Below are 26,238 nucleotides of genomic sequence, written 5' to 3' on the forward strand. Positions count from 1 at the left end.
ATTATTGCCCTGTGACATAAAAGTGTATGGATAGTATACTGTTTCCACCTTGAGCATGTGTTTTTGTGTCTTTGCTATATGGCCTTAATTTTCTGTTGCTCTCTTTTGGGTATTTTATGTTGTTGAAATGGTTATATACTATATAGTGATGGTTTGTTCAGAATCAGATTGAGTTTGATTGGCCATGTTGATGCACACAAGGAATTTACTGTGGTTCTCTAGGTGCCTCCAGTATTTACAGACAAACACAGCTGACACAGAATTACAGATTAAATAGATAAATAACATATTTACAGAGCATACAAACACAGTATAAATAGTAGTATAGAAAAGTAAATAAGAATTAAATTAGAAAAAGTGGTTGGATGTTGTTGTACTGACAGGAGACCTACAGGGGAGTGTTAACTGTTCGTGAGAGCGATGACCTGGGGAGGAAACTCTTCTTGTACCTGGTCGTTCTGGTGGACAGAGCTCTGTAACACCTGCCAGAGAGGAGGAGTGTGAAGAGTTTGTGCCTGGGGTGTGTGGGATCAGTGACCATTTTGCTCACCCACTTCCTCATTCTGGACTTGTACAAGACCTAAAGGGTAGGCAGGGGTGCGCCAATGATCCCCTCGGTCGTCTCGATCGTCCTTCGTAGCCTATTTCTGTCCGATCCGGTAGCCGAGCCAAAGCAGACTGTCTTTTGCACCGCAATAACTGTCTCAATGACTGCTGAGTAGAACCAGATCAGCAGTTCCTGTGGCAGGTTGAGCTTCTTCAGTTGGCGAAGGAAGTACATCCACTGTTGGGCCCTTTTCACGATGGAGTCAATATAGATGTCTCACTTCAGCTTCCAGGAGATTGTGGGACCCAGGAATCTGAAGGACTCCATGGCTGACAAAATGCTGTTGAGAATGGTAGGGGGGGAAGTGCAGGGGGGTTCCTCCTGAACTCCAGTTATCTCCACTGTTTTGAGCCTGTTCAGCTCCAGGTTGTTTTGATTGCACCAGCAGTCTTTTTTTGGATGTATTTGGATTATAGTTGGATGTATTGTCAGACTTGGACAATTGGTTAATCAGATATTATTATAGTATGTAAAGAGTTGGTAGTATAGTGGTTAGAGCTCCTTCCTTTGGACCTGCAGGTTGAGGATTTCACTCTCAGTTCTAATACCTTTAAGAAAGGTACTTGCCCTAAATTGCTCCAGTATGCCAGCTGTAAAAGCTTAAACAATTGTAAGTTGTTCAAAATTTTAAGATGCTTTGGAGAAAAGCATCAGCCAAATGAATACATGTAAATATTGCAAAGGAACAGCCCTACCACTGTGCTACCTGCTGTCCATGCTGATGTTTGGTGGAATTTTAGTGTATAGCTTTCGTGTTCCTAATTTATAAGGTTATTAAACGCTGTCACTTCCATTCCTATACGATATGCTGACATATACCAACAGCTGACATTTAGATGGAATGAAATGCTACGATACCCATTTTGGATAGAGCCTTTTATTCTCTCTTGAAACATAGACTTTGGTTTGTTAGGAGATTTACATGAGACAATGTTTTACTTTATCACTATCCAGTGCTTTTGGTATCATTAAACTCTGTGTCTGTGTTCCCATTTAAGATGGTAAAACTGGGGTTTTGTAGCGACAGTATCTGATCATTGTAGGAAGGGGTTAGCTGTGTGTAATTAACCCACTTACCATGACACACAATTTGCGGAAAATGAATGGGTTTATTGTTCACAGCTGTTTCCATTGCATTGCACACACAAAGTTACTGTATGACTTAACATCCTGTGATGGGCGGGTGCCAAGCTGAAGGTGGTCTTCACTGGCATATACTGCAAACTTTGAGTCAGACTAGGCCTAAAGTTAGTTTTCATCTTTCCTCTCTGCATTCAAACTGAGACCCCTTACTGAACGTACCATGTAGTTCATGTCAATAAATAGAACTTTCACAGTCCTTAGTAATGGAAAAACTCTTATAATCCAGTAATGAGCTAAGTTCTTGTGTCTTTCTGGCTGCTAATGTAAGAGATATAAAAAAAAATTCAGGGAAGTGAGGACCAGAGTCTTGAATTTGTCAAGTTGGGGAGCCATTGCAGGCTATAGAGTGAAGCGGTGCATTAACTTTCACGTCGAGTGCCTCTGCCAGCTTTTACTTTCTTTTCTCGGTACCCTGGTGGTACTACTAGAATGGTGACTAATGGCTGACCATGATACCAGCACTCCACGTTGATGGAAGCTGATGACTGTATGCCATGGTGGGCGAGATCTGCCTATGTGAGCTGGGACACCAACTTATTAGCATCTACAGATGATGTTATAAATAGTTAAGTTGACTTAAAAGTATTTTTCACAGTGCTCAGGAGGTGGGCAGCCACTAGCACAGAGGTTTTTTTTTTTTTTTTTTTTTTTTTTTCCCCTCTCCCTTCCTTTTGGTTAGGAGTCTTTTTGTGCCTTTCCACTGTGGGTAGTTGCCTTACTTATAGCATTAATAATTAAAATAGTTATTGCAGTAATTTAATGTACAGTCAACCTTTTATTTATGTCACTGATCCTTTGTTCATCACTCTTTGTCGCTGTGTGAGAAGAGTGCTCTATAAAAATAAGATTGAATAATGTAGAATGCCAAAAAATGTCATATCTCAGTTTGCAATGTGGACGATTTTTGGAACCTCCACACACAACTTGCAAGATCTTTGTCGATACTGGGACTTACACTGGTCAGTTACTTAAATTTAAGTGATTTTAAGTAGACTGTTGCTTAGAGGGTGTGTTGCCATCCACCTTAAGCTAATCGGATTTATGTATCAATTCATCGTGGCCCCGCGTTAACTTGATAACATCGCTTACAAGTATAAGTCTGGCAGACTAAAGCCTTGCCATGCCTGATCCGCAACACCGACAGCTGCATCTGGAAGCAGCTAGCTAATGGAATAATGGGCTCCAGGTGCAGCCAAAGAGTCAATAAAGGACTCCATTAAAGGCCAGACTCAGGAAGGGAGAAGAGAAGAAGTGAGTTGCTGAAATGGCTGAGTGGCTTTAGTTTGTTGGTGGTCTGATTGGTCTGTGTTGTAGAACTCACAAAACCAGAAATGCTGTAAATCCTCCCACACTTAATCCCTGCCTGGTCACTCCTTGGACCTGGTGTACCCTGCCATGGCACCATGTGTTCCATGTGTTGGTTTGCTGCTTGAGAAAGCACTCTTAACCTCTCTTCAGGGTCACTGTATAATGAACAGTTTTCTACTGTAGTGTTCAGCAGTGATGCCGAGGCCCAGAACATGAATTGAAAAGCTGGGTGTAAGTGATAGGGAGAAGGGACTCAGTGCGTGGTATGTGATAGTAGTGGCAGGTGCATATTGTATGAGACAAATATTAATTCTAGACAGTGAAAAATTTTAATAGATCAATTCAGGCTCATTTCCAGTATTTTGCTGAGTAGCTCTAGCATTGTGGGATTGAATCTAGGTTCAGATCAGTCTCTTGTGTCACATTTACATTTATTCATTTAGCAGAAACTTTTGACCAAAGTGATGTACATCTCTGAGAAAATACAATGTGTGCATTACATTAGGAGAAAGAAAGACATAGTTGCAGATGTGATTCTTAAGTACGATTAGTTTAACCATATGCACCAATGTTCATCGCATGAGCAGCTCCGTAAAACTGTTGGAATATTGACGATTCCTGATCGCCTTCTAGTAATTTTTTATTTTATTTTGAGATGCATATGAACATTTACGTTACAGGAGTAGCTGCTAAAAGGATTAATTGACTTTTGGATTCTTCCTGTAGGAAGATATACATGTCACAAACTGACGCATCTAAATTCCTTGGTGTATTGCTGTGCAAGTGGCACGTGATGGACTGCCATCCAGTTATTTAGAAAAATGCTTGTCTGAGTAATTGGGAGCCAAGCACAAGGCTCAAATTCACCTTACAGAACTCACACTTCCATACATATGGAACGGTTTATGATTCCAGTTTCATGTTAACAAGATGTCTTTGCATTGGTTGGGGGGGATTGCATCTCTCAAAGTAAATCCACACAAGCACAGGAAGAACAGAAAAACCCAGAAAAGACCCATATTTGCATGCTGAACCATCAGTTCTGGACCTGTGACGTACCAGTTCAGTTGTACTAATGGCTGTACCATGCTGCAATATGGAGTAAACATTCTTGCATTCTTTTCTAAAATTTGTTTACGAAGTAATTCCATCTCATATGTTGCCGTTGGGTGACAGAAAAACACAGTTTTTATGAACAGACTTCCAGGTCCAACTCCAACTGTATTTCAAATCTAAGAATTAAGTGAAATCCAACACTCATAGTGTAATTCCCTGAAATGACCACCAGATGGCATAAAGGCAACATTTCACATTTATCTGACACTTCTCCAAAGCAACTTCTAATTATTTACCCATGTATACAGATGGGTAATTCTTCTAGAGCAATTTTAGGGGAAGTACTTTTCTCACGGGTACTACAGCCAGTGGTGAGAGTCAAACCTACAACCTTTGGGTCAAAAGGCAGTAGCTCGAACCGCTACGCTACCAGCTGTCCCTACTAAATTCTATACTGTTGCATTTCATTGAGTGCATTTTACACTTTTTTTTTAATGCCCTTGGGGTGGGACATAGCTCTAGTGTTTCAAAAACTGTCTAATAATGTCAGTATGGGGGGGGGAAATTGTGGCATTCAGGGATGGAGCCAGAAGTTAAATCACCATCTTTCTTTCAGGCCATGTGACCTCGAGGTTCGGTTAAATTTGATACCTAAAAACGATTTGTCAAATCTAATTGTTCGCACTGGCACCAGTGATATTAAATACCAACGGTCAGAGGCGCTAAAGACAGCGGCCATGATGTTGTGTAAGAAAGTCAAAACTAGATTGGAGAAGCTAATGGTCTCTGGGCTTCCTCTGATACCGACACAGCCGAGATGTAATGTAAAGCAGGCTGCAATCTTTAAATCTTTGCTTAGAGACTCGGTATGCTGCTAAACCTATCATTTTTCAATTGATTTTATGAACAGCAGTCCTAGCTCATGACATTATTCCCAGCAATACAATTGACATATTGTGTGCATTTTGCTCTCTTTATTCATGCACTAAGTGCTGTATAGGCCCAACCTTGGCGCTCCCCATAATATTAACACAAACCCTATGAGGACATGAAATGCAACATAAGACGTATTGGCGGTAAGCAACTCAATATTAACAAAACCCAAGCAAAACAGCCAACCCTAGTACATTATAATTAACATAAGATAATGCACACATTAAGCCGAATTGCTTACTATAAAAACAACACATATATATTGCATGGAAAGGGATGATGGTGAAGGGTTTCATCACCCAGCTGCTACACTGCCATCACCTATGGTTTCAGTTGTCCACGCCCACCCCAAAATCTGAGGCAGTCCTGCCTAAACCAGTGCTTTCTGAGCGGTTGATAACGAGGGTCCCGTGAGTCAGCTCCAATGAGCTGCCTTTCTGCAATGGTGGCTGGAGGAGGATAGTTAACTTGTCCATGGTACCCCAAGTCTGGGGTTGGAGTTCCAGTACCTGCACTTCCTCTGTGCCATTCTTTGCAGCAGTTGCACATAACCAAAAGTACCTGTCCATCTGTAAAGGCCTAGAGTGTGCACTCTGCATCAATCTTACATTTATTTATTTAGCAGATGCTTTTCTCCAAAGCAGCTTCCAGTGAACTCTATGTAGTGTTATGAGCCCACACACCTTATTCACTGCAGTGACTTACACTGCTAGATACACTACTGACACTGGGTCACTCATCCATACATCAGTGGAACACACTCTCTCTCTCTGTCACTCACACGCTATGGGGGAACCTGAACAGCATGTCTTTGGGCTGTGGGAGGAAACCAGAGCACCCAAAGGAAACCCACACAGACACGGGGAGAAAATGCAAACTCCACACAGACTGAGCAGGGATCGAACCAATGTCCTCTCACACCACCCAGGTACTGTGAGACAGCAGCGCTACTTGCTGTGTCACCATGCTGCCCTCAGCTCTCAACAGCCTCCATTTTAGATGTTTTCTCGTTCTGAGAGTGTATTGAGGAAAAAAGAAAGTAATCCTTGACTTTCTTAGGACAAGGCTTGTCTAGTTCAGTCTAATTACACAAGACTGATATTGAGGGAAATATATGAAAATTGTAAGTCTCTGAAATAGAGCCACCTTAATAAATAGCTACATGACAAACCAGCTCACTTTAACACTTATTCATTTAGCTGAAGCTTTTCTCCAAAGCAACTTACAACATTAGTCCACCTACAGTTATTTACCTGTTTATACAGCTGGGTAATATCACTGGAACAAGTACCTTGCTCAGAGGTACTGCAGCCAGAGGTGGGGATTGAACCCCCAACCCTTGGGCGTAAAGGCAGCAGCTCTAACTACTCCACTACCAGCCGTACCCATCTGTAGCTCTAACAGAGCTATTCTTATTTTTTTCATGTCCCTGCAGCTTTCCACAGGGCTCAGTTACCTTGGAGAGAAGAGCACTCCATAAAAATAAACTGAAGTGAACTGAAAGTTGCTTAATGCTAAGTGACAATGCTGAGGAATTTAAACCCTAAACTTAGCAGCAAGAACCAGTAGCGTCACTAGGGGAGTGCGGGGGTGCGGAATGCGGGTGACACCAAAATAAAGGTCTATAAAATTTTTTTTGTGCAGTGTTTCAGCAGAAATGTATTATTTTGTTATAAAAATATCCCTGTAGTTAGTTTTAAGAACAAAAAAAATTTTTTTCCTAATAAAGCCCGGCTTACATGTATCAATATAGCTACAAGGGCGAAACTCCATGTTCATTTACTTTTTGAACCCTATAAAGCTCTGCTCAGAGCTCTCATCATTCCCAAATTACAATCACGTGGTTTCGTCTCCACACGCTACAAGCACACGCTCTTGTTTTTGCTGCTGTCGTTTTTCTAGACGCTGACATTGTCATTTTCTGCTGTTTTAGCTAATATTGTGGTTATTAGTATTTGAGAACCTATATCAATAATGTTAAAATAAATAATTTAGCTCTTAAATGTTTTTACTTTGAATTCTGTCTTCTTACCCAATTTTCATTTTAACCACATGAAACAATCCATCCTTCTTCAACAACCACTTGTCCCAAGCAAGGTTGGAGCAAGCCAGGGACTTACCTAGCAGCACAGGGCACACAACCAGGACATGACACCAGCCGGCTGCAAGGCACCACAAGCAGGGCTCAAACCCCAGAACTGCCACACAACAGGCACCAGCTGAACCTGTTGCACCACCCTGCCACACATGAAGCTGTCTAAATGTAAATACATTTAGGCTGTGCGTATGATATTGTAATTTATGTGTGTAATTTTAATTTATCTAGTTTATTTCACTACTATTGCAATTACACATTCTGTGATTTATGGGAATTATAATTTACGAGTAACATTAGTACAAAAAAAATTACTAAGGATTCCGTATGGTCTGGTATGGCAGGAGGTCCATTGGGGGGGCAAGGGGGTGACACCAACCCTAGTAACGCCATTGGCAAGAACTGCAAATAAGTCTGTCCTACCCAATTCCTCCTCTTTAGGGATCCATGCCCCTCCAGCATACCTCTACTGCCATGCAACTGTGCCCCTTCCCCAGATCATCTTCAGTATCAGTGTTTTCTTTGAATCAGAGCTGACCCCTAATGTAGGGACCAAGGAGAAAAATGTGGGAAGGAGGACACTGGCAAGAGACTGAGAAACAGTATATTGCCAAGCCCAAAACATCTCTAAATAGCATAATACCCTGCTAATCAGAACAAAACCACATCCAGTGATCACTGAGGTTTAGCAGATGCTTGATCACAACAATAAGATGTTCTCTGAATCACTCTGTTACATATCTAATAGGTTTTGTCCTTCTAGCAATACCTCAGCAGAGCACAAAGGTTTTTACTGTTACAAACAATGCAGATGTTCCCCCATTTCTTTGAAGCACTAAAAATAAATTCAGCAGCAGAAAAGTAGTTAAAAGTCAATATAGTTTTCCATGCAGAAATTTCTCTTGGAATAATAGAATGACTACTGAGCCAGAATGAACAAAACAAGCAAATGTAAAGCAAATTATAGAAAACGTACTCTTGAAATTTCCAGCATCCAGATTTGTATTTATTAAGAATCTGAATCTTTTACAAAACAATTTCTACTTGACATCAGAAATCACGAGTCATGGGATAATGTGAGTAATAACCCATTTGCACAGGTATTTCACTGTGAAATTCAAGGAGATTTACCTTTCTTAAGGGCAGAACATCATTGCAGAATAGTCTTCCTTAGCCACTGCCCTAAGACCACTGGGTAGCATAGTTGTTAGAACCATTGCCTTCTATGCAATGCCCTCAGGTTTGAATGTTGTTCCTTCAAATGTAACCTTGACTAAGGTACTTAACAGTTAAAAAAAAAAAAAAAAAAGTATAAAAAGCTAAATAATTGTAAATAGCATATTATACAAACATTGCAAGGTGCTTTAAAGAAAAGAATCAGCTAAACTACTAATAGATGTAGTCCGAGAGAGTCAAGCAGAAAGGATTATTTATTGTACCCTGTTCAGATAACAGTATATGGTACACATCGTGAATGGAGAAGTGAAGCATGGACAAGTGCAGACAACCTTTCTCTTGGTGGAGAAGACAGGGGACGCTCCATTCACTTCTTACAGACAGGAGAACATCAGAATTTCAAAACACACCCATCTAACCCACCAATAAAGGATACTTTTTTTTGCAACTAATCATGCATCACACAAGGAATAAAGATTAGAAGATACATAATATGCAAACAGTAGATCTATACATCTTAAATAAATCAAAACAGCCAATCTCTTCTGGGGAGGGGAGACAGGACCCAGGACACATATGCAGAGAGAACATGATTTCCTCATATTCTAGACTAAATGATATGTTAGACAATTACCTGTTTGTGAAACCATGAAATTGTAGCCATGGCCTTCTATTGGCAAACTGCAGTGCCAAGAGTTCCATGTAAACTGCAGTTGTTTAAGGAGTGGTGAAAAGGGACTTTTCTCCTTTGCATGCAAGTCTCAAATGCCACTGTAATATTTTACCAAATATCACAGGGGCACAGTGCCAAAGACACAATATACCAAAAAAAAAAAAAAAAAAATCTATAAATCCAAACTGTCCAGAAAATATTGTTATATGTATCCCTTTTCAAATTGAGAATACAGGAGAATATAAAATGAAACTCTCATAAAAAGTCCCCCCCCCTCAGAATTGTGAGGTTAGTCATGACTTGGGAAACAAACATTAGCAATCCTGGGTCTCTATGAAAAATGGTCTAACAGTCCTTAGGATAAAGCATTCAGCTCACTATGATGCAACATGTTTCAGCTAAATTAATGTTTACAAGACAGCTTATGGCTGGAATTTAAAAAAAAAAAAAAGCAATGCCTCATAATTAGAAGTGAAAATAATTGTATCAGGCAGACTATTAGATTAACCTGGAGGGCAGTTTTGTTGAGGTCAAAATTACTGGATTTGCATCCAGATTAAAGTTGACAAACACAGTTTTATCCAACAGTTCGTGACCAAACAAAGGAACAAAGTCCAAACATTTTTGCAAAATAAAGCCCTTTTACAATATTTAGTATAACTGTAAAATTACTTGGGAACCGAAAAGGCAGTTTAAAGAATAATGCCGCATTATTTGATTTTTATGAATACAACATACTTTAACCCTTTACAAAAGCAGATTGTCAGTACAGAGTTGCTACACTTTTTTGCTGCCTATACAGAACATCCATTAGTCTTCTGGGCCTGGAGTGACTCTCCCTTGTTGTTGCCTCATTTGCACAGAAACAAGGGCGATTCCTCTTCCTTGAACTGGCAGGCAAAGCAGTTGGAACAGTCTGTCCTTCTTTCTCTCCCAGATCCTCCTTTTTCCTCAGGTGAAGCAGTTGAGAGGCAGCGTTATGAATCTGGATGTTGGCAAGAAGTCAGAAGTGACAAGGGGGGTGGGGTCCGTGGTCTGGCGGCTGACTCGGGTCAGCTTGGTTGAGAGCATAGGAGACTGTCAGTATGCATAACCATCGGAGAATGAAAGCCCTGAGACGCACTGCTCTCCCCCATCCAGCAGGTAAGGGGCACTCTCCTCATAGTGAGAGAGGGGCGCGGTGTCATCTTCAGCTCCAGGGAGGCTATCTGGGTCGACCTTCAGGCTTGGCTTTTGGTTGTCGGGGAATGCCATAGAGAAAAGGGCCTCTGGGTCACAAACAAACTTGTAGACGTATCTCTCACCGGCAACCTGAGGCACCAAGATCAGGATAAAGCCATGAGGCACTGAGCATTAACAGTGTATTCATTTTTAATGTAGAGGTCTGCATCCATCCAACAGCTGAACCATAAACCTGCCTTTACCTTCTGCATGATTCCCTTCTCGTAGTAGTATCGCAATGAACGACTGAGCTTGTCGTAGTTCATGGCTGGCCGATTCTTCTGAATGCCCCAGCGGCGGGCAACCTGAAAGCAGGAAGAACGGCATACACTATGATGGTAGAGCAGGTATATCAGAAAAATAGCAAAATGTGATGTTTTATGAAATCATTTCCATAGTTTCTGATACAACAGAGAGGAATTAACCTCCTCCGGCTCAATGAGTTTGAACTCCATGCCACGTCCAGTCCAGGCAATAAAGTGGCCATTCGCAGGGTCATCCAGCAAAGTGACTAGGAACTGCCAGAGCTGCAGCGAGCCACGCCGATGGTAGGGAGGCCCTTCACGGAATGCCAAGGCTTCTTGTTTCACCTTCCCTGCGCAACGAGAAAGTGTAAGGGACTATATAGTAAACCGTTTAATCTGTCTACAAGACACACCAGAGCCTTTTCAGTTCTTGCAATGCAAAAGACAAAAAAAAAAAAAAAAAAAAAAAAAAAAGTGCATTTGTTCCAATTTAATACACTTAGAAACAAAGGAGAATCATATTTCACAAGAACCTCAGCTCAGTATTACATATTTGACATGTACATAGTATTAAATGACATCTATACCACCTGCTATCAGAGAAGGGCTGAGTCCATCATCATGGATGCCAGCCATCCAGCTCATTCCCTCATTACATTTCTACTTTCTGGAAAACACTACTGTAGCATCTCCACCTATACCTCCCACTTCAGAGACAGCTTTTTCTCTCAGGCCACTGAAACACTGGAGTTGTTGCACCCCCCCCCACCCCCACTCTCATCACACTACATCTACACAATACATCTGTTAAACCATTACTGACAAAATACTGCCAGTTGCACTTTCTCATTTCCTGCCGTCAGATTAAATCCTTGAATTTAACACACAGATAGCCATACAATCAACTCCAAGTACCACACCTTGCACTTTTATACCACTTACTTAAAGATGTAAGCATCCATTCCCAGTGAATTGTGCTACTGTATTGAATTGTCCTTTCCATGCACTATTGTGTTTGAACCTCTGCATTGAATAAAACTTGAAACATAGCTGCAAAACCAAATTAACCTGCCACAGAGAACTGCAGAACGTGCCAGACAGCTTAACGCATTTTAGGAAACTGCTGTACCTTCCACGCGTTCAGGGACCACGCAAGTGTCGTCATAGTACAGGTGTGGCTCTCTGTCAAAAGCGAAGCCTACAAACAGACGAGAGTGGAGAATCAATCTGAAGAATGTCAAACTGTGCCCAAGGTAACTTCAAACAACCAGCTTCCCTCCCTCCCTCCCAAATTATACATTGCAGTGCAATTCTGTTACTCAGTTCTAGCACTAAGCAAGCTAAATAAATGGAATATCACTCTTTGTATGTGCTATAAACTATAATCCATATCTTAATTCTGTTATCTGAGATTAAGTATATATAAAATTACAACCCAATACAAAGACTAATTGGTTCACTTACCATCATGATTGTTTTGATAGAAGTTTGCAACCTTCCCAAAGGAGGACTGACAGTTAGGCACTTCTGTAAGAGAAAAGGGAAATAAGGCTTAACACAATGGTACAGAGTCTCTTTCCTTACGATGATTTGTGTCCTTAAATTCATTGTAAGATTTCAGTTTCTATAGTAAACCATCCATTCTGTTCCATGACATTTAGATTTATCCTTTTACCAGACTCTTTTCTCCAAATGACATAAATCTCAGCGAACAATACAAAAAGTGTATCACATCAACAGAAAGAGAAATTTGGATACAGCCACATGATTGAGCACAGTCAATTTGTCACATACTACCATATGAACCACTATACATTACAGGAGTAGCTGCATATAGGCTCTTCAATTATTAAACAAATTGTTATTAAAACGTATTGAACACATACACAATGAGATCAGGGGAGAAGGGAGTCCAAAAGAGGTGACTTTTGAGAGCCTACTTAAATTTACATTTACCGGATGCTTTTCTCCAAAGTGACTTAGTGTTGAGCTACTTAAGACTATTTACCCGTTAATACAGCTAGGTAATTTTATTCAGTAAGTTAATTTAAGGTAAGTACCTTGCTCAAGGGAACTACAGCAGTGACATCAAATAGCTGGTACATGACATGGCTAGGCAAGACAAGTCCACATCAGCACGTACACAAGAGCTTTCAGTAATGGTGGCATGTTCACAGAAGGAACAAATATTAAATTGTGACTCATGTGATTTGCCATAAGTTAAGTGCCACTGCCTCAAAATCTCCCAGAAGTCATCTATCCAGCACATCTCTTGGTAGAAGTAACGAGTCTCTGGCTACCCCACTTTAACATCTGTGGTGTGCCTCAAATACAAAATCCTCAAAAATCCAAAAACCTAATGGTATTTAAACACAGACACATTCCTATAAATCTCCACTGCTTTACTCTGACCAGAGTATTTACAAGCTGAAGGATCCTAAAAGGATTAAGTGGTACATCATTAACCTTATAAGGAAAAAGGCTAAATAAAGGATGAGCAAATGGAACGGCTCAGGGTTCACGACAAAGCAACAGATAGGTGGGAGGACAACGGATTGGGTATAAACTCCAGACTCCATATAACAACCTACCCTTAAGAGCACTCTTATGCTTTACCAATCAAACTGGCATATGAAAACATGATAATGGAGAAAAAAATGTAGCTCTCCTAATCACTAACAGAAAACGCCGATAAAGTAAATTCAAAGATTTATTCTGTCCTAGTTTAAGGTTAACATCTCTCCTTAAGCACGTTGGCTTCCAATTTGAATGTACACAATTAACTGTGTGTGTTAATATAATTAAGAGCTGGGATTCCTGCTTGGAAAATGGAAGAGTAAATGAAGCTTTGGACACTGTGTACCCCTCTGTGTCTGGGGCTCATGGAGCAGTGGTAAAACTCACATATGAATGCCAGAAAAGACACCAAACAAAGAACATTCCAGGACTATACCTCTCCGCTTCACACAAACATGACTCGCACACTGACACTGCATAACCATGGCAAGAACAAATTCAGGTGTCTTGGGGACCATATAGGCCAATATACAGTGTGAGGATCAACTGGAAATCTGGAACTGTATGTGATACAGGGAAATGGGATAAAATTCTAGTGGTTCTGCTATATATTTATGAAAGAAGCACTTTGCTCCAGCACCTATCCCACTCACCAGAGTCAATGCAGTAGTCCCGGGGCTCTTGTTTGATGGTTATGGGGCGGAAGGCAGGTTGGAGTCGAGACATGGAGGGAACACCCTGTTCTGTGTAACGTGGGTCTATCAGCTCCTGCTTGAACCCTTGTGGGGGCACAGGGACAAGAGGCTCCGACATCTGCCGATGGTAAGGGGGTCGGCCATGGCGGGGTAGGCTGCCGGAAGCCTGAGGTGGGAAACGTGAGGGTCCCTGGGTCTTGGAAGGAGGGAATGGTAGGCATGGCTCCGAGAGCTGTCTGTGAAACCTGAAAGACAACAGTAAATTAGAGGCGGGGCAGGGGGGTGATTACAAAAGTTTGTACAATTATAATGCTTCACCACAATTCTGAAAGTCTGTATATTCAAATGAGGCTCAGCATCTGTGGATTTACATTACCACGACAGCATCAGGCTAACTAAGTGATAACCTCTTGCAAGGATCATGCAGAAGTTTTGTCAGCAGCTTGCAAAGCATCAAACCAAGATCAGTTTCCAAATGAGTTTTAGCACAGCTAGTATACAAAACCAGTGAGACTCCGCAAGCTGTTGGTGACAGATATAAAAAAAGGGTGGTGGGACTGCTAATTCCCAAACCTCCTTCCCTGCCAAATGTTTTCTTTAGCAGCTTTGGGTTCATCAGCTCAGTCACCCCACTGACATGCCTGATGCTCACTGGTGACCTCTTAGGAATCCAGATGCAGTGCCAGGTGATGTAGTCCCACGAAGGTCATATTCACACAACAACCGCAGAGGGGCCGACACACCACATGCGGAAAGCGAAACCTACGTGTTTCAGCCCTACCAACACTCAGGATGCCTTTGGTTCCATTAAATTCTAGCCAAAAGGCTGCTAACTTGCTAGAAAACTACTGAATTCAAAGCAGTGCTGGCAGACTAACTTAGGGCGCTGAAGAGGTATTATTTATTCCTGAGACTTCATGGGAAAGGAGACAAAGACCTTAATCGTCGTTCCTACAAAACACATGACCTCCTACTTCACCATTTAACTCTCGGGGGGGATCTGTACATTTACAGTACTTCAAATACTCCTTCTGTAAACCTTTAAAAAAATATTCATGTATTTGAATAACACTCCTGGGAGAAAAATCTGAAAAGATTGCATAACTATATTACCCTATCTGGGGTAAAAAAAAAAAAAATACATAAATGATATTTCCCACAAAAGTGAACTGAAAAGAAAGGCTTTCCTGTACACCTAAGGGTGTCATACTCACCTATGCTGCTCAAGGCTGTAGGGGCTCTCCGAGTGGCTGACAGGGACGCAGGGCACTGCAAAAGACGCGACTGGAGTCTGGCCCGGTACGGTGAGAGCTACGGGTGTCCGGGAAGGCAGCTGGAGCGGTGCCTGTTCGCAGGAGGCGCTGCGTGGCGATGTAGGTGTTGAGGGAGGAGTCAATGGCTTGAAACCAGCGTTGGGCTTCCTGCTGTAGGCACTATGAGGTAAAGACAGCAATATTGCGAGCTGCATGCAAATTCTGCATCTGTGCAAACATGACACTCTGGGGAAAAGAAAAAAAAAGTAATTCTTTATGCGCACCTGTAGCTGTAAAGGCACTTCTCTCCACTGGGTGTAGAGTTCTGGTTCTGCCTGCAAGGGGACAGCTCTTTTGAGGGACTCAGCTCCCGCTTGATTTTGGTGTGTGGGGGGCCGTGGAAAATCACTGCGTACACAGACACCCATACAATGAACTCCAAACACAAATGCTAATGCAAACGCTGCACAGTAAAACATAAAAAGACCATTTATTTCTAGTCAGAAGCACACTCTGCTAAATGAGATGTCATCATGCTGCGCTTTAATTCATACAGCGGTACGTTATGACTTCCATTTCAGACCAGTCAATACACGCCGATCAGCAAGGCTGTAATTTAATGATTCCGAATGATTTTCCGCTAACTGCATCGAAGCCATTAGAGGCTAGGTCTCCTTGTGGGTCTCCATTTCCCACACCACTTAAAGGCCAGAGAAATCGGGTTGCAGGCCAGGGCAGCTGAAACCTGATCAGTTCACACCAACTTCTGAGAAAGAACAATGGGCTGGTGGGTCAGAGCAGCTGGCTGACATTATGTAGCAATACCAGTGGTGTTCACAACCCATTCCCCAGTCAAAATGAATGGTCCCAGTGTGGCATGGACTTGCCATGTGACGGCCTGCTGATTTACAGCACCCTCCCCCTATCTGTATGGCAGCAACAGGCATTTGAACCTGGTGAATAGGAGGCTTGTGAGCAAGGCTGGCTGAACTCCCTAATACATATACACCCATGCTGGGTTGCCAGAGCTTCATCAGACTTGGTTCCATGGTACCAGCATGCACAAGCTCCATTGTAGACACACTGGCTGTGGCTACCTAACCTGTGCTGGACAATCCCCTTCATGGAGCCAGCCTCTAAGAATCACTCTGTTCCAGCACACAAATGTGGTCTTTGACCTTCATGAGATTTTCTTTCGCTTGCCCCTGACACAAACTGGCAGGATACCTCCGCCCTGTCTCTACTTTTGCTCTAGACAGAAACGATCTCATTTGAAAAAGGAGAAAGAAAAATAGTGTCCTTAAAAGGTCTACTGAATACCATTCAAATATTTGCCTTGGCTGCCAGACAGGGTTTGAGGAAGATGGGAACCTCTGGAGTGTATAACCTTATAATTTGCCCCACCCACAAACACTGCAAGCTCCAGCTTCCTGCTGGTTCCATGTGCTGGAAAGCGTCTACGCTTTCAGACTACAGCTTTTGCTCATGTGATGCCAACCAGCTGATCAAACCCAAAATGGGAACTAATCGTCTCAGCAGACGATTAAAATAAATACAAATAAATAGTTTCAAATAATTAAAAAAAAAAAAAAAAAAAAAAAAAACACTGCCAAAGACCTACATTTAACCAGTGCAAGATGTTTATTCTACTAATATCTTAAGTAGTGCAAAACCAGATAAGCAGAAGTGATTTAGTTGGAAAGTTCTTGAGAGAAAATCAGAGATAACCCAAAAAAAGAGGGAAGGGGGGGGGAGGAATCATGTCACCTCCACATTTACCCTGAGTATTCAGCTCAGATCTACTTCCACTTTGGTGCTGAATTAGATACTGTATCCCAGTTCAGTCAGCACTATACAGAGCCCATAATGTAGACATTGTCTCCTTATCTTATGGGAGGATTTGGATTGGGAACGTGAGAGAGAGATAAATAATGAACACATCAAAAAGCCAGCAGTTGGCTCCTTCCCCAGTCCCATGGCCACTCGTATAAATAATTTATCTGAGGTACTTACGGTTATCAGACTGGAAATCTGGGACAAACTGCTCATCATCAGGCACTTGAGCTGCAACGAGGTAGAAGAACATCAACATTAGATAAACGAAACTCCCTCCTACAAAGCCAAACAGGCAGGTTTGATGGTTGGGTACAGCTGGACTCTGTATACATGTTCTCTGCAGTATCACACTAACTGGGGCCTCCAGTACTTTTACCTTCTATCATCACATAAGAATTCATGTAACTCTAAGGTGGTCTGGTAATCATTTTTGGCACATGCCAACAAAGGTTGCAAACTGTATATCAACATCTTGTTTGAAACAGCTGAACCATTTTTGTGGAATCAGAGGTCATAAGTTCAGAGTTGAATAACTTTGCAGATAACATGAGGGTTTGCGAGCAGCAGTTGCTGTTATTTATAGTGCTAAAATATTCATGCTGTCCTTGTTGTCATTTAGAGAATCTAAAAATAGACTTCTGCGCTTTAGGTTTTAAAAAAAATTAAATGTGTTAACTCATACTTTGCTGTTTACACAAGAAAAAAACTGGACCTTTTTAAAAACTTCTTTATCATCTTGATTTGCTCCATATTGCCCAGCTATACAAATGGGTAAACAAATGTAGGACATTGACAAAACCTAACATTGCAAGCAATCTTGGACAAAGACCTCAGATAAATAAAGGGTAATCATTATATTGCTAAATATTTTTCCAGTTTTATGCAGAAGTTTCAGATTTATTCATATTTAAACGCTTCAAAGATTGGTTCAGAAGAGGGAACAAAATCCACTATGAAAGAAGGTACTAAGCCTCACTCTACTAGATTAAACTGAAATGAAATTCAGTTAAGATGTTCTATGAGAATTTAGCAGCCACAGCCATGACAACTCTCAGATGGAATACGAAGAGCACAACTCTGGAGAAAAAAAAAATAACAGAACTCACCTTCCGCAATCCAGATCTCCTGCAGTTGACTTAGGTCTTGAAAGAGTTCTGGACATGTGAAAAAACATGAAAGTTCAAAATGCAGATTCACCTTGCTAGCCCTCATTGTTCTATCCTCGTAGAGGAAATCTAACAAACAGCCAAAGACTCCAGACTGCCCACATCTTGAACAATCTATTGTGTCCCTGAGGACGAGAAATGGCTGCAATCCAGATCATGTCTCAATTAGGAAAAAGTAAGTAGGCATAATGGGTAGTAGAACTTCATGAAGCCCGCTAATGGGACAGAAGACCCAAGGGAGGTCCAGGCATAGGAAGAAGTTGCATGACTTCATTAGGCAGTAGGAGCAAAGTCTATTTACCTTCTGTGTCTTGGGCCAGCTCGGTGTCCACAAACTTTCGTTTCCTGTCACTAAACGTTCTTGTGCATGAGTCATCCACACGAGATTTCTGTCACAGAACGAGAACCCCTTTGGTCATCTTTTTTTCCAGTTTTAATCCAATCGCTGCTTTTTCAGATTGCATGTGAACATGTTACATATACCTTACTTAGCACTAAAAGCAAGGTGCATAGGCAAATGCAGATGTTCACTAGTCGTGCTACAATAAGCACAAACCATCACGATATTTAAGTGCATACTGAAACTTTTGGATGCAGAACTGAATAGATTTGATAGGAAGATACACCAAGGACTACTTACACTGGGAGGGCCCATAAAAGGGACTTGTTGGTCATAAAATCCATCCATGGAGCTTGGGTCTTCAGAGTATCCCAGCAAGGGATCTTCTTTTACAGAAACTGAGAGAAAAAAATTATTTTTGAAAACATATTCTCAGAGTCAACATTTCTGTGTACCGCTTTCTAAAAACACTTCCATAAATGCAGTTCAGAATGGGAAAGCTTTAACTATGTAGTCACCTGTGCCCTGTTTGTCTACACTTTTCTTCTGTTGCCCAATTCAGAAGCTCAGCAGATCAAGTCTGAGGACTCGAATCACACACAGACAGAGTCTAAAACCGCTTGTCCCAAGGGGGGGTCACGACGAACTGGAGCCTAACCTGGCAAAACAGGGCACAAGGCCGAAGGGGACACACCCAGGACAGGATGCCAGTCCATCACAGGGCACCCCAAGCACACGAACCCCAGACCCACCAGAGAGCAGGACCCGGCCAAACTTGCTGCACCACCGCACCCCCTGACTTGAATCATTCTCCAGCTAATACACAGTTAAGTAAAATATTTCATTACAGGAAAAAACAGTACTAGGTTGGTTACAGCCACTGCCTTGCATATGCCTTGGATTTTTTCTGGTCCTACACAAGCACATCATCAGTCACACAATACCGCGCCAGAATGAACACAATGGACATATGAGAACAAATATACTGAATGAATTACGCTGCACATACACCAAAACGCACATCCAACGCAAGGTTTAAGAGCTGTATTAACATCCGTGACACAAAAACAGCGAAACGTTGCGATAAAGCAACTACAGTCTTTTGGGGAAATACAGTAACTTGACCTTTGCAGCAGGCAAACAAAGTCTTTGAGGAGAAAAGCAAGAAAGTAAGTTGATGCACTACAGCCTGCGAGTGACAGCGTGTCCCAGTAGGAAAACACACCTCACAATCCAGCAGCTAAAGGGTGTGCGGCACACACACATTCGGGGAGTCCAACAGCTTCATAGGAACAAATGAGGACAGACAAGAGAATTCAGAGATAGACTTAACTAGTTACCTTATTGTTTCACCTACACTGGGTTCGCTACACTCCTCCGCACGTACCCGCTTGATGCCACCACACATGAAAAGTAAAACACGGAGGTTCTCTGTTGTGGCTCTGTTCAATTCGATTTATTTTTATAGAGGGCTCTTCCCACACAGTGACACAGAACGCTTTAACACAGACATAAGGCAAGAGAAACAGATACAAACAAAGAAGACAGTCGACTAATGGCTACCATAAAGTACTTTTATAGAGCTATAAGTACGCCTACTGGCCACCGGGGAAAGGAACAAAAACTCCCAACTGAAAGTTGAGGGAGAAAAAAAAACCAAACCTCTGGGGGTCCACGGGCCAGTGGTTGCCCACCCCTCCTGGGCATTCTAGAAAGTAACAATTTGTAAGCCAGTGTGTAACAAGTAATAATGATTGTGGTGGGACGACCTCCCCCTCTCACTCAGAACTGCTGAATCTCTGTCCACATTTAAAAGGGTCTTAAAAATCACTTCTTCCAGACTCACTTTGCCCATGAATGATCTCTTAAATTCACGTAAGATCAGTGTAAATGTTCATGCACTATAACTTTGAGATCATAACTGTTAAACAATGGATAAACCTTCTTCATCATGCAGCTCCCAGTCCAGTGTAATGCGAATGTCATGTATATTTAATTATTAGAAAGGAATAGGCGATATTCGGATAAAGTTGCAACTACTCGTGTGATGGACATTGATTGTTTATGATCAGATATGTGGAAAGAAACAAAATAACTACTTAGGAATCACGCGTCTGCATCCAAGTTATTCTATTCTAAGTGTCTCTTTGCAATCAATTGTAATGAACACTTGTATTTTCTATGGGATTTTACGCTGCTTTGGAGAAAAGCGGCTGAAAAATGAATAAATGTAAAAGACCAACCTCACTTGGTAAATAATATTCATTTGATTTCGCAGTTTAGTTAAGATACGACTGCGGCAACGTGATTTTTACACACACACTCGCTCACTCACTCAAAAAGCCAGATTTAGGGCTAACATTACATACAGTACGTCTTAAAATACTTAAAGTTTAAATTCTCAATTACTTATATCAATAATTTAATTATATCAAAATATTCAGGAAACCTGTGTACTGTAACTGACACGAGCGCTGCCGAGAGAGCAACAACAAAGCGTGTGATTCTTCTTTAAATCAAAGCGTCCCGTCCGTTCGGTTAAACAAATCGTCGTTCGCCTTCAGGTACAACACACGAACATACTAAATGTAAAAAGCAAATCAAATAACAAAAGGGGGGGGGGGGGGGGAGAACGCTCGCACTCCACCCCATCAGACCTTTCGTGGCCCCTTGTTTTTCTCAATGAAGTGAAACTCGATCCATGTGCACCGCAAGGGAGAGGAAAAAAAAAAAAAAAAAAGAAAAAAAAACAACGACGACCTCTTTCATTCATAAAAAAAAAGCAGCTCAGCCCGAGTCCCGCCGACTCCGGGCACCATTAATCACACATCTGCACGTAAGCTCAGATGAATCACAGCACACAAATGACAGATTCCCGAGAAGAGAGGGATCGATCGCACGGTAAGGGGGGGAAAGTGTAAGAAAATGGTTGCCAAACTAAATCTTCGCTTGCAGAAAATGGCGTTCGCTTTCCCTCGAAACACAAGCCGCGCGGGGCTGCATTTGCAACTCGCTCAAACTGAGACGCTGGCAATTTTTAGGAATACAAATCAACCCCACCACATTCAGAAAGAAAGAAAAAAAAGACTTCCCTCGTATTTCGAATTTTCCGGAGCTTACCCTCTATGCAGGAATATTTCCTCTGGAGGACCGGAAAAAAAAAAAACAATGACTTTCAAGCCCACACAAAAACGATACCAGACTGCCCGTCGCTTCTATACTGCGCTCTCACAAAACTCAATGAGCTTCTGCTTTTTTTTTCTTCTTCTTTTTTTTCAATGGACGTGATCGTTTTTTCCCTGGAGGCGGAAAAAGTGCACCCCTGTGAAAACTGATTGGCTCTCGGTCAGTGCCCTTCACAAGAGGAACCAATGAGATGTTGGAAGCTACTGAATTATGCATAGATAGCAGAAGGACCAATCGCTGCGTGCGTCTGGCCTACTTTTATGAATGACTGGGTTTCATTCACGAAATCTGTTTTTGACAGGCGCAAAGTCCTTAAAGAGACAGACGCCTTCTGGTTAATGGAAAATTGGAGCCTGTTAATCTACTCTCAAATTCCACCTAATTCAGTCAAAACGTACAACGGTAGGCTAATAACAGCTGTTCATTTTTATTTGCAAATAAAGCATATCTAGTTTACTTTTGATTTTTTTTTTAATTAAAAAAGTAGCGTATGAGTTTAATAACTGAGTTAATAGTTACCCTGGAACACAATGGCAAGGACCTTTGACACCCTGCCTGAGGACAAGTGGTTACTGAGGGTGGTACTGAGGGTGGTACAGCGGGAAACAAAAGTGCATCACAGGGCCTGGGCTTTGCAATCTCATATATGTTTAGGCCATGCTCAGTCTGTGTGGAGTTCACATGTTCTCTCAAAATATGAAGTATATGTTAGTCAAAATATGAAGATTTCAGGTGGATTGGATAAATAGTACGTGACTGTTTGCTACCCAAGATGAACTGATGCCCTCTCTAAGATATACTAGATGCCTAGCCTAGCACTCTATGCTTTCAGAATAGGCTCCAGTCCACCGAGTAAAACATTATGTGTTGCTTAACCTTCTTAATTATACAGTGTATTCAGAAAGTATTCAAACTCCTTCACTTTACCACATTTTTTTGATGTTGCAGTCTTATGGTAAAATCATTCAAATTCATTTTTTCCCCTCATCAGTTTAAACTCAATAATTGATCAAATGACAAAGCAAAAACAAGATTTTAGAAAGTTTTGCACATTTATGTAAAAAACTTAAAAACTGAAATATCACATTGTGTAATAGTATTCAGAACCTTTGCTTTGACACTTGAAATTTAGTGTAGGTGTATCCCATTTCTGCTGATCATCTTTGAGATGTTTCTACACCTTATTTGGAGTCCACCTGTGGTACATTCAGTTGACCAGACATGATTTTGAAAGGCACACACCTGTCTGTATAACGTCCCAATTTCTCATTCTTAAATGAAGGAAGTTTGGAACAACCATGTCTTCCTACAGCTGGCTTCCTGCCAAAATAAGGAACTGGGAGAGAGGGGCGTTGTAAGAGAGGTGACCAACAGCCTGATGGTCACTTTGGCTGAGCTGCAGAAATCCAGCGTGGATAGGGCTGACCTCCTGGAAGTTTTTCCCCATCATTGCAACACTCCACAGATCTGGGCTTTATGGCAGGAGTGGCCAGATGGAGCAAAAACACAAAAAAGCACCCGAAGGACTCTCAGACAGTGAGAAACAAAATTGTTTGGTCTGACAAAATGAAGATTAAACTGTTTGGCCTCAATTCCAAGCATCATGTCTGGAGGAAACCAGGCAATGCTTGTTGTCTCTGCAATACCATCCCAATGGTGAAGCATGGTGGTGGCAGCATCATGCTGTGAAGTTGTTTTCCAGTGGCAGGGACAGGGATACTAGTCAGGGTTGAGGGAAAGCTGAATGGAGCAAAGTACAGAGACATTGTTGATGAAAACCTGCTCCAGAGTGCTCTGAACCTGATTGCGCTGAAGGTTCACCTTACAACAGGACAATGACCCTAAGCACATAGCAAAGGCAACACAGGAGCTTAGGAACAACTCAGAATTTCCTTGAGACGCTTGAGTCTGGCTCTAAGCCAGAGCCCAGATTAGAATTCAACTGAACATCTCTGGAGAGGCCTGAAAACAGCTGTCAGCTGGTGGTCCCCATCCAACCTCAGAGAGTTGGGGAGGATTTGCACAGAAAAACAGCAGAAAATCTTCAAATCCAGATGTCATACTCAAGAAGACTCAAAGCTGTAATTGTTGCCAAAAGTGCTTAAATTAAGTAAAGGGGCTGAATACCTCAGGGGTGCGTTGGCGCAGGGGTTTGACCGGGTCCTGTTCCGTAGTGGGTCTGGGGTTTGAGTCCTGCTTGGGGTGCCTTGCGATGGACTGGCATCCCATCCTGGGTGTGTCTCCTGTGCCCCGTGCTGCCGGGCTAGGCTCCAGCTTGCCGCAACCCTGCTTGGGACGAGCAGCTTCAAACAGTGTGTGTCTGTGTCTGAATACTTATGTGATATTCCAGTTTCTTCTTAACAAAATTTCTAAAATCCTTTTTTGCATTGTCATTATGGGGTACTGAGGGGTAAAAATAAATTTAAACAATCTTGGCATAAGGCTACAACATTTAAAAAAAAAATGTTAAGAGGTCTGAAAGCACTGTATGTAAAGAAGGGGCCACAATAGTGCAGTGGGCAGCATTGGTGCCTTAGTGAATGTCTGGAATCGGTGATACATTTTGTGGATGGCTATGTGTACCCCATCTAGTAAGCTTGTATCTCATCACAGTGCCAGCATAAATGTATCAAAGTGCTTAGAATGGATTTGCGTTTAAAGCACAGGAGAGCCGTCCCCAGGAACATCTTTAGAAGTCACACTGGACTGGAGTAGATTCAGAACTTGAAGTTTTGTTGCTGGATGCTGAGAGAGGTGAAGGTGCCAGTTTCTCTGACTCTGACTCCACTGCCTTTGTGTCTTAATTCTGTAAGGAGACTATAATGAGATCAAGGCTCAGGGTAAAACATTTGTTCTTTGCTATCAAAGTCTCTTCTTTTCAATATTTTAATTTCATTTTTGGTCTCTCACATTGCCGACTCTGTGTTGCACTAGTTTCCAACTCTGTCAGAGTACCAAGTGAAACAGTTCTTCCTCCAACCCTCTCTTGGTCTCTTTTTTGAGGCAGGCCTCACTGACAAGACCCTGAATGTGGTTGGTCTGGAGGGGGTGATCTGAAAAGGGTGGTTCTACAAAGAGCTAAACAGTGCACACTATCAGATGAGGGCTACTAGCAGGCCATTGCAACATCCTCTCGAATGCCTGCTTCCATACTCAGTTATGCTGTATTCCCCCACCTGGCCTTTATCAACCAAGAAAAATTGCTCTTTGATCTCTACTTCCCCTGCTCTGCATTCACCGTTCTTCTGCTGCCAATTTAGATTATGCCTCTAATTCATGTCTAATACGTTAATCCTTCCATTCTCACATGCACTGATGGTATAAAAGATGGCAAACAGTTGTCCAGGATTGAAAAATTGTTTTGTTGCAGATGTTAAGAAAAGTGTGACCCATAGGCTTAGATCCTCAGATAAAGGGCCAAAAAGGAAAAATTTGCATTCTCCACATTTCAGCATCTGCATGTGTGGGTAAGTTTCCAAGAGTTGGAAGGAATGAAGAGCCTCCTGGCTAAGATGAAATGCTTGGAGACAGAGTATGTGTCATAGCGTGTTGGTATTGCACCTAGTAAGACACAGGAGGGGGCCACAGCAGAAAAAAATAACCACTTTCATCAATAACCTCCATTTGCAAACTTTCCCTCTCCTTTTATTTCTCCAAATCCATGTAGCTTTTTAAATGTTTTCCTTTTACTTGCTTCGGTTACTACCGCTTCAGATTCACATTTGTCAGTCCAGGTCACGACCTTCCACTTAATTTTCACAGTTTTGCAGACTGATCTACTGACTGACCAGTGTCATGATCTAGAAGATCCTATAAAACAACACATGACATAGTAGAAGGAGATGGAGAGAAAGACGGAAATCACAGAGATTCGCTCTGTTATTTATGCTAATTGAGAAAATAGAGGAGATGTGTACATGGGAAAGTCAGGTCAAAAGAGAAGATTTACCTAACGCGGCAAGGGAGACAGCTCCCTTCTTTGAAGAACACAATTAATAATGGATGAGAAAATTTAGAGTGCTCATTCTAGTTCTCCCAAGACCTTAGCATAGCCCACAACAGAAGGAATAAAATGGAAAACTCATCTATAATTGAAGGTTTTGTTGTAGGATGCAGGCGAGGTGAGCCCGGGTGGACAAAGTAAGAAGAGAAGTAGGCCGAAGCATTAGTGTTTGAAGAACTGCTGCCTGTTTGGGCTCATCTGAAGGGGTTGTGCTGATCCAAATCTGCCTTTCATTGGCTCTGCCGAGTCTGAGGGTTGTAGAATGTGCAATTTTGTTGGAGGGGGCAACGTGAACTTGTAGAAGCCCCTGTGACACCCCTACCAACACATTCTTCATCACTGTAGGATGGATTATGTAAAGGCTTCCTGGCTCTATGAGGGAAGAGTTCTGCTACCTAAAAGCCTACCTGTCCCTGAGTCGCAAACCCAGGCTAATGGTTAGCAGCGGATGGGAACACTCAATGCTTGGTGCTAATCCCATGACAGTATGAAAGCAGAGTGGCGTGGGGATGCACTAACAGGCTTTGTCACTGGCTTCTCTGGCAGTGAAGATAAAACCATCAGGGACACATGAAAGTCCTTATTTTAATTTTATGGGTGGGTTTTCAGGGGTGTGGTGGCACTGCGGGCTTAGCCAGGTCCTGCTCTCTAGTAGATCTGAGGTTCGAGTCCTGCTTGGGGTGCCATGTGATGGATTGGCGTCCCATCCTGTGTGTGTCCCCTCCCCCTCCAGCCTTGCGCCCTGTGTTGCTGGGTTAGGCTCCGGTTTGCCGCAGCCCCACTTG

At 42.1% G+C, this 26,238-nt stretch overlaps 1 protein-coding gene across 4 annotated transcripts; it reads right to left on the minus strand.

Annotated features, from left to right (window-relative positions):
• Window positions 1-8,446: 8,446 nt before the first annotated feature.
• Window positions 8,447-21,508, minus strand: LOC108936317 (ETS translocation variant 5-like). Of its 4 annotated transcripts, none has more exons than XM_018755641.2 (13): window positions 21,385-21,508; window positions 18,565-18,662; window positions 18,226-18,313; window positions 17,865-17,912; window positions 16,936-16,986; window positions 15,207-15,330; window positions 14,884-15,102; window positions 13,628-13,914; window positions 11,922-11,984; window positions 11,587-11,655; window positions 10,638-10,807; window positions 10,416-10,517; window positions 8,447-10,302 (listed from the first exon to the last, which is right to left on the minus strand). In XM_018755641.2, the coding sequence occupies exons 2-13, from the start codon at window positions 18,610-18,612 to the stop codon at window positions 10,072-10,074; spliced, it is 1,500 nt and encodes a 499-aa protein (XP_018611157.1). In that variant the 5' UTR covers window positions 18,613-18,662; window positions 21,385-21,508; the 3' UTR covers window positions 8,447-10,071. The 4 variants fall into 4 exon arrangements, with proteins under 4 accessions (XP_018611157.1, XP_029104782.1, XP_029104783.1 ...); XM_029248949.1 differs by lacking the exon at window positions 21,385-21,508 and adding an exon at window positions 20,922-21,008; XM_029248950.1 differs by lacking the exon at window positions 21,385-21,508 and adding an exon at window positions 19,605-19,757.
• Window positions 21,509-26,238: the final 4,730 nt, after the last annotated feature.

This window comes from Scleropages formosus, chromosome 24 (assembly GCF_900964775.1).
Source record: "Scleropages formosus chromosome 24, fSclFor1.1, whole genome shotgun sequence".
Classification (NCBI taxonomy): domain Eukaryota; kingdom Metazoa; phylum Chordata; class Actinopteri; order Osteoglossiformes; family Osteoglossidae; genus Scleropages; species Scleropages formosus.